Source organism: Ostrea edulis, chromosome 3 (assembly GCF_947568905.1).
Source record: "Ostrea edulis chromosome 3, xbOstEdul1.1, whole genome shotgun sequence".
Lineage (NCBI taxonomy): Eukaryota > Metazoa > Mollusca > Bivalvia > Ostreida > Ostreidae > Ostrea > Ostrea edulis.
In genome coordinates, this window is record NC_079166.1 from 71,777,158 (window position 1) to 71,786,552 (window position 9,395).

General features: G+C 37.4%; 1 protein-coding gene and 1 pseudogene across 1 annotated transcript; both read right to left on the minus strand.

Moving 5' to 3' along the window:
• Positions 1–3,536: 3,536 nt before the first annotated feature.
• On the minus strand, positions 3,537–4,698 carry LOC130052797 (uncharacterized; annotated as a pseudogene).
• A 2,797-nt stretch (positions 4,699–7,495) lies between these two features.
• LOC125676267 (complement C1q-like protein 3) lies at positions 7,496–8,438 on the minus strand. The gene is made up of 2 exons (XM_056161008.1): positions 8,160–8,438; positions 7,496–7,927 (listed from the first exon to the last, which is right to left on the minus strand). The coding sequence occupies exons 1-2, from the start codon at positions 8,436–8,438 to the stop codon at positions 7,496–7,498; spliced, it is 711 nt and encodes a 236-aa protein (XP_056016983.1).
• Positions 8,439–9,395: the final 957 nt, after the last annotated feature.

The following is a 9,395-nucleotide window of genomic DNA, read 5'->3' on the forward strand; positions in this document are numbered from 1 at the left end:
CGTAATCCACCAACATGTTCTTGCTCTTCATCTTCTTTCAACTACAGTCCAGCTGGACATGTCATTACTGGTTTATGTTGATATAGTTGAAAATGAGGACCTTAAATCACTTATTCTTAAAGGTCCTAAATACAGAGAACCTCGGTCTTTTAATTGGCGACAGAACTTCATCTCTATCATGAGTTCTGTCGAAGATTATGCCAGACGATGGGCTAAATATGAAAAAGAAGAACTTGATACATTGTCAGAATGGGTTAAAAGCATAAGAGGGATATTAAAATCCCGCATTAGACACATGAAAACAAAAGTACGTACCATCTATCCTTCTGTGTTTAGTAAACCAGAAGTGATAAAAGAATTAGATAGGTTACATGAGGAATATGTTTTGGTTCCAGCTGACAAAGCTAGTAACAACATTGTCTTTGTTTGTAAGGCTCATTATTACAACTGTATTTTAAACGAACTTGGCATTAATTCCACTTTTGGTAATCATACTTATACTCCAACTGCCCTTTCAAAAGACGAAATTCTTCAAAACCATGCTTCAGTTTTAGACACATTTAATATTTCAGTCAATGGGTTGAATGAATATGAGTTACCGTACCTATACTGGATTCCTAAACTACATAAAAACCCTTACAAACAAAGATACATTGCTGGATCCAGTCAGTGTTCTATCAAGCCCCTATCTTTGCTCCTCACGAAAATGTTAACAGCTGTGAAGGAGAAACTTCAAACTTACTGTACGACTACATATGCCAGAAGTGGTGTTAATCAAATGCGGATTCTAAAAAATTCTAAAGAACTTTTAGTAAACTTGAAATCACAGAATTTTTCCCAAATCAATAGCATTAAAACCTATGACTTTTCAACACTATACACGACCATTTCTCACGATAAATTAAAGACTAGACTTTTTGACATCATAGATAGTTGCTTCTTCAACAAAAACGGAAAACGGAAATATTCATATCTAGTGATCAGTCATTCAAAAAGTTACTTTGTTAAACACCACTCTGATTCCACGCACAAGTACTCTGAAGTTGAAATAAAAAATATGCTAGAGTTCCTCATTGACAATATCTTCGTGGTCTTTGGTGATCAGGTCTTCCAACAGTCTGTTGGAATTCCCATGGGCACGAATTGTGCTCCTTTGTTAGCTGACCTGTTTTTATATTCATATGAAGCAGAATTTATTCAAAAACTTCTACGTGAGAAGAAAAATTTCTCGCTGTGACCTTCAATTCGACTTTTAGATATATCGATGACGTTTTGTCTATTAACAATGATAGCTTTCATTCATATGTCGATTTGATATATCCCTGTGAGCTCGAAATAAAGGACACCACAGAGTCGTCCACTTCTGCTTCATACTTAGATATTTTATTGAAAGTAGACATTAACGGCAAACTAACAACTCAACTGTATGACAAACGGGATGATTTCAGCTTCTCCATCGTCAACTTCCCACATTTATGTAGCAATATTCCATTATCACCTGCATATGGTGTTTTTATATCTCAACTGATTCGATATGCAAGAGCTTGTTCTGGGTATAGTAAGTTTTTAAATCGAGGTAAGCTACTGACAAACAAGTTGATGGTACAGGGATTTCAACAGTCTCGATTGAAGTCAGCATTTCGCAAATTCTATGGTCGTTATAACGATCTAGTTCGTCAATACAACCTCGCATTGGGTCAAATGCTGTCTGACGTGTTTCATACCGATTGTTAAGCCGTTCTTGGCACACTGATTTTGACTGCGGATAACTCCGTTTACCTGATGAGGATATGGGGCTCACGGCGGGTGTGACCGGTCAACAGGGGATGCTTACTCCTCCTAGGCACCTGATCCCACCTCTGGTGTGTCCAGGGGTCCGTGTTTGCCCCAACTATCTATTTTGTATTGCTTGTAGGAGTTATGAGATTGATCACTGTTCGTTATCTTCACCTTGCATGAGAGGAATATGCAATAAAGAACCTTCTTTGTGCTTATTGTTCTTGTGGCAAGCACATACCTTCTACGGTGTTTAGTTAGCCATATTTTGTTTCCAATTTTTCTTACTGGTTCGAAATAGTGAACCCATGTTTCGTCACTAACATCAATGTTTGCAAATTGTCTTTGATTGAATTTTGGAAACATTTTGAGCAATTGCTTAACAGTTTGTACTCGTAACCGTTTTTGGTCATCTGACAATATATGCCGTATCCATCTGGCAGAAATTTTTTGTACATGTACTTTCAAAATACGCTCCAAAATGAAATGCACCCGCGATAGCGATATGCCAACACCTTTAGTAATATCACGAATCGTGTATCTGCCATCCCTTGAATTATTTTCCTGACTTTTGGGACATTTGCCTTGCCCGTTACAGTCACAGGTCGGCCAGATTTTGCTGCATCGTTGACGGACTCTGTGCAAATCAGAAATTTCTCTCTCTACTTACCAACTGTCTCATGAAATACCTTATCAGACCCATACACTTCCCCCAACTCAGTAAAAATCTGTATTAATGAATGACCATTACTTTAGAACCTTTTGGCATCCACAAGATTTTTAAACCGTCGTCGGACGAGATGATGTATTGTAAAGCGCTTTGAGCAGCATACTCTGGAAAATCGCTATATAAAAACCAACCATTATTATCATTATGACCGATTTTTGTGTGAAGTTTGATATAAGCTCTATTTTCTTCAATACTCTCAACCCGTTTCCCAACCATTATCCAACAGTGGTCAACGATTGGCTCTATTGAAATGATTATATGTCTAAAACTATGTGGAGTTGAAGACTCGTGTTTATACCGTTGGAAAGATAGTGAATAGAGCTATTCATCCACGAAATCGTGCAAAGCGTTATCACTCTGTGGTATAATAAACATTACATATCGAACAGCCCTCGTACGTTTTCTAAGCTTTGGTGCGTCGAAATTTGGGCTTGTCACTGTTCGAACTCAAGACCTTTTAGCGCACGCGTTGAATTCTCTACTTCCTTCCTATACTTGTTTCAATTAATGTTTTTTGCTATTGAGGACGAGTATTGCTCATTATCTTGTGCAGATACACTGGACATACATGTATGTTTTCTAAACTTTGGTGTTTCGTAATTCGGGCTTATCACTTCCGGGGTTTGAACACAAGACCTTTAGTGCACGTATTAAATTTTCTACTTCATTCTTATCCTTGTTTTAATTACTGTACTTGTTTTTGTTGGTATGAACTTTGGTGTTTCTGAAGATGAGCATGATTGTGACTACATGTAGGTAATAAAAAAAGTGAGCAGTGATCAATCTCATTAATCTTAATAAATATTGCAAAATGAAGAGTAGGGCAAAAACCAGCGATGGTACCAGGAACCTAGGAGAAGTAAGTATTCCCTGTAAACCAGTTACACACACTTTCATCTTTTTGTGTTTGAAGGGATGTTATTCCTTTTCGTACTTCAGTTCCTCGAGGTCATGTCCAAACAAGTACATTAAACTCTGGGGAAATGATGTATCTATATTAGTGTTATCAAAAACAAACAAACAATTTGTTATTCAAGTAAGTCTGCCAAAATTTAGATTAACTTAAAAGTTATTTTTTCAGAAGAACAAGAAAGACATATCGAGATCTGATCCTTACTCTTGACGTTACATCAAAGCCCAACCAGCAAACCACGACCTTCCGTCAGAATCACTTATTATTCTTCCATTATTAAGAGATTCTCCCGTTCTTAGAAGCACATCATCTCCCTGATTCACGTGCACAACAACAGTCCCTGCAACACTTCCATCTATATTATTGTTTGCGTTAAGGTATGTCACGCCAACAACATTGCTGTTGACCAAAAGTTCGGTGAATGGTAATCGTGTCCATTCATTCTAATTGTCCAGGTAAACACATAAAGGCCAGACCGGGGAACAATAAATGTACCAGAAGTGGGGTGGTAGACATTTCTAGTATTTGTGATCACGGTATCGAAAGTTAAGATATGATGCCCGCCAGGAGAATTTAGGTGATTCGATAGATAAGCATAAAAAGCGGTAGCAATGTTATCAGGGGATGCGGCTGTAGTTGGGGGACCAATCAATCGTCCTACAAGGAAATGAGTACAATATGAACGTAGTTGATCAAATTAGATTTACGCATTCGAAATTTGAAAAAAGCAAACAAAACCATGCATACCCTTCCTTATTAAGCTTTCCGTGTGTGTCTTGGAACCGTCCACTGAATGAAACGGTTTCATGTTTTCATTATTTGTCTTCAAAACTTTTATCATTTTTGTCAAACGAGTTTCCATAATGCTATTCAGTTTTTCACAGATATTTTGTCTTTTCTTTAATACTGAAATCTGAATTGACTTCTCATTCCCGAGTTCTGTTTGCCTCACAAGGTCCTTGGCTTGAGCGGTCACGATAGATTCTAAGTCCCTGTGTCGTTTCTCCAACATGGAAATGTGTTTTCTTTGGGTGTTTACAGTGTCTTGGAGATTGTGTAATTCTCGCATACGTTTTATGTCGTTCATTTCTAAAAGAGAAATCCGATCGGCTTGGGCGTTGACGACTTTTTGGAGCTCCTCTAGCTTCTTCATCGCTGCCTTCCAGTCTGGTTTGTCCGAATTATTCACATCGTGGCCATCAACGAGACGACAACACAATAGCAGTATTGAAACACAAAATACTGAGACGATCGCCATTATATTCACTGCGGACATATTCTGATTGTATTTCTTATCATCAGATTTCCATTTCTGCTAGTTGTGAATGATAAGCACTTTATATGGAGCGCCGAATAAACATAAAGCCAAATTATAGAGGATGTCTAGGTGTCCATGTTTCCACAACTCTCTATTTTGTATTGCTTATGAAAGGTGAACATAACGAACAGTGAACAATCTCATAACTCATGTCAGCAATACAAAATAGAGGGTTGGGCAAACACCAGAGGTTGGAGCAGATGCCTAGGAGGAGTAAGCATCCCCTGTCGACCGGTAACACCCGCTGCGAGCCCTATATCTTGGTTAGGTAAACGGAGTTATCTGTAGTCAAAATCAGTGTGCCAAGAACGGCATTTAATCCAATGGTAGGTTGTATTGGCAAACTAGATAGTTATGATGAAATTAGCATTTGCTGACTTTAAACGAGAATGTTGAAACCCTTGTACCATCAACGTATCTGTTAGTAGCTTGCCTCGATTTAAAAACTGACAATACGCAGAACAACCATAGAATGCTTACGTCTCCTAGGCACCCGATCCCACCTCTGATGTGTCCAGGGGTCCGTGTTTGCCCAACTATCTATTTTGTAATGCTTATAAGAGTTATGAGATTGATTACTGTTCGTTATCTTCATCTTTCATATTGCCAAAACGTTTCTTATCAGCAGATTTTCTCCTCCGTTTGTGGTGAATTCATGAACATTTTCGTTGTTTTACCTTAGCATTATTGTAACGACCATCACCTTTCTTATCAAAAGATTTGATTTGATAAGTATTTCCGTAGCTTCACCTTGAGGCAATTACGTTTGTATAAGGGATACAAGACGAAAATGGTCTACTGTTAGATATGGGACTGGAGCGAGAGGCACAGCAGCGTATTTAACACTAGAGGCTATCTGAATTTTGTATCTTACTTCAACATCTTTAAACAACGCAATGAATGCCTATTGTCATGCGACAGTACTGGTTAAGACGGCCAAACCTGCAAATCCATGTAGATGGGGGTGTTTTAAGTGAAAACAGGTCATGAATGAAAATCCAATCATTGAACCCCAATAATATTGTACTTATCGTTGGATAAATATACGCATGCGCATTAAGCGATTTAACATGATCTAGCATTTCGGATCCTATCGAGGAGGACGAATTCAAAGGTGACCACTAGGCAAAAAGTTGAAACGAGAAACACTGTTTCTCGGTTTTCAGGATTTCTGAAAATACAACGTCTTTACATAACGCAATTCGAATGTACACTCATAGTAAATGAATATTCCGTGAAAGGTATCGCGAGGATGTTAACACGTTCTTACAACTTTTCTCCCTCTACCCGATTCTATATTCTAGATTTGTACGATGATGTATTCAATTTGAAATTCATGGAAAATTTATCGTTGTTAAAAAGCTAAAGTATCAATTCATCATAACAGAGGTGAAAATACGGGACCTCGGTTTTTGCGGTCTCATCCGAAGGACCGCCCCATTTAGATGCCTCTTACGACAAGCAAGGGGTACTGAGGACCTAACCCGGATCCCCACAGGATCTGATCCTTTTGATTGTATCAATGAAATAATATATACAAACCAACTAGTCATCGCCAATACAATGAAGTACTAAAGGAAATTAGTAATTTATAAATTGCACTAGCACCCAGACATTTGAGATTTTTGTATATGAAAAAAAAATTGCGCTGCTGCGTTAGCGGTGCATGTGCAATTTCAAATATTTGGGTATTACCCTTGTATCGTGGTAAGTTGAAATGCATGTCAGGAGAGGAAATCTTGCTCTTAATTTTACATGTGATAATTATGACGAAATCAATTCTTGCTATTCTTTTAAAATTGTTTGGATATGTTGGTATGACCTAAATATCAACTCGAAGAATGTATTGGATATCAATGATAATAAACTGCGTTTATTCATAAGTAGGAAACTCTTTGAACATTTACTATTATATACAGGGTTTTTTTACGCCCTGTGCTTTGTTTGCCTTTCTGTACTTACAGACATTTTCGGCCCGTTTTAAATTTGCCCAGATATAGTTGTGTTAAAAGAGAGATATAAGAGAAAACAGTTTCATCCACTTGTAAATTCGCCCAGTGACAACGAGGGCAAAATGGACGAAAATAAAACGAGGGTGAATATTTCCTTGTATGCAGTTTTTTGCTTTTGAGGACCAGTTACTGATGGACGAGTATTGTGCAGAGACACTAAGCTTTTGTGTTTTGTAATTCAGGCTTGTCACTTCCAGGGTTTGAACACAAGACCTTTAGTGCACGTATTAAATTTTCTACTTCATTCCTATCCTTGTTTTAATTACTGTACTTGTTTTTGTTGGTATGGACTTTGGTGGTTTCAGAAAATGGGCATGTTTGTAATTATACATGTATGTAGGCAATGAAAAAAGTGAAGATAATGAGTCGTGATCAATCTCATAAATCATAAGAAAGATACAAAAAATGAAGAGTAGGGCAAACACACACACCTGGATACACCAGCGGTGAGATCAGGATCCCAGGAGGAGAAAGCATTCCCTGTTACATGTAACCGGTCACACATACTTTCATCTTTTTGTGTTTGAAAAGATGTTATTCCTTTTTGCACTTAGTTCTTCGAGGGTCTATCCAAACAAATATTATTAAACCTTGGAGAAAATGATTATTTCGCTGTAGTTCTATCAGTATCATCACATACAAACTTTTTTTCAAGTCAGTCTTCCGAATTTCAGATTCATTAAAATATTTATTCAAAGGAACAATAAAGACATACTAGTATCCAGATCTGATCTTTACTCTTGACGTTACATCAAAGCCCAACCAGCAAACCATGACCTTCCGTTAGAATCACTAAGTATGCCGCCGGAATGAATGGACGCAGATGTTCTTAAAAGCACATCATCTCCCTGATTAACATGCACGACAATAGTGCCTGAAACACTACCATCTATAACATTGCCTGGATGAAAGAAAGTGATTCCAACAACATTGCTGTTTACTAAAAGTTCAGTTGACTGGGAGCCTTGTCCATTCATTCTAATTGTCCAGGTAAACACGTAGAGACCAGACCGGGGAACAATAAACGTACCAGAGGTAGGGTGGTAGACGTTTCTAGTATTTGTGATCACGGTATCGAAAGTCAAGATGTGATGCCCGCCAGGAGAAATTATGTTATTCGATAAATAAGCATAAAAAGCAGTAGCAATGTCATTAGTGGATGCGGCTGTAGTATCGGGGCCAAGCAATCACCCTACAAGAAAATTAGCACAAAATTAACGTAGTTGATTATTAATTAGATTTCGCATTCGAAATATAAAAAAAGCAAAAATAAATCTTGCATACCCTTCCTTTTGAAGTTTTCTGTGTGTTTCTTGAAGTCGCCCACTGAATGAAACGTTTTCTTGATTTCATTGTTTTTCCTCAAGTATTTCATTAATTTTTTAAAACGAGTCTCAATAATTCTATTGCGTTTTCACAGAGCTGTTGTCTTTTCTGTAATACGGAGATCTTTATCAAGTTTTCATCCCCGAGTTCTGTTTGCCTCACAAGGTCCTTGGCTTGAGCGGTCACGATAGATTCTAAGTCCCTGTGTCGTTTCTCCAACGTGGAAATGTGTTTCCTTTGGTTGTTTACAGTGTCTTTAAGATTGTGTAATTCTCGCATACGTTTTATGTCGTTCGTTTCTAAAAGAGAAATCCGATCGGCTTGGGCGTCGACAACCTTTTGGAGCTCCTCTAGCTTCTTCATCGCTGCATTCCAGTCTGGTTTGTCCGAATTATTCACATCATGACCATTAACGAGCCGACAACACAATAGCAGTATTAAAACAAAAAAATACTGTGAGGATCGCCATTTTATGTACTTGGGGAAATAATTCTGATTATATTTCTTATCATCAGATTTCCATTTCTGCTAGTGGAAATGATAACCAGCTTATATGGAGCGCCGAATTGACATAAACCCAAATCATAGAAAATACCTTTAATTATTTGAATATATCATTTCATTTGATCTTCGCAGCAATTCAATCAAAAATCTCTTTCATGAATGAATGCTATCTTCAATTCTTGAATATTATGCATACTAATCTAATTGTTGAATGCATGCACGTTGTAACTGAACTGTTGCCCTCTTTAAATGAATTGATGCTTTCAACAATTAAAGTTTTGCGCACTACAATTTAATTAAAGGGAGCGATCATTTAATGAATGCAAACAATAATTGAATTATCGATTGAATGAATTCATTTGATGTGCGCAATGATTCTGTCAGAGAGAACAACTTTCTAATTAGCAATGCAGCATATCCACAATTGAATTATCTCTAATTGAATTGTTACTCTGTTTAAAAGAATTGATTCCTTAGACAAACTCGTTCTAAATGATTAAAGGTATCTTCAATTAAATTGAAGGGATCATCAAATCATTTATAACGAGCTCTAAACGTTTCCAGCAATTATTCCACCACTTTGAGTGATGAGAGCAATAAATGAATTGATGGAACTTTGTATAAAACCTTACCCTCTTTTATATGCATTTCTGTTAGAAATGTCTCGCATATTACATGTACATGAAACGTGAAGATAACGAACAGTGCTCAATCTCATAACTCCAATAAGCGATGCAAAATAGAAATTTGGGAAAACACGGACCCCTGGACCTACCAGAGGTGGGATCAGGTGATCTAACAGCTCAAATTTATGAC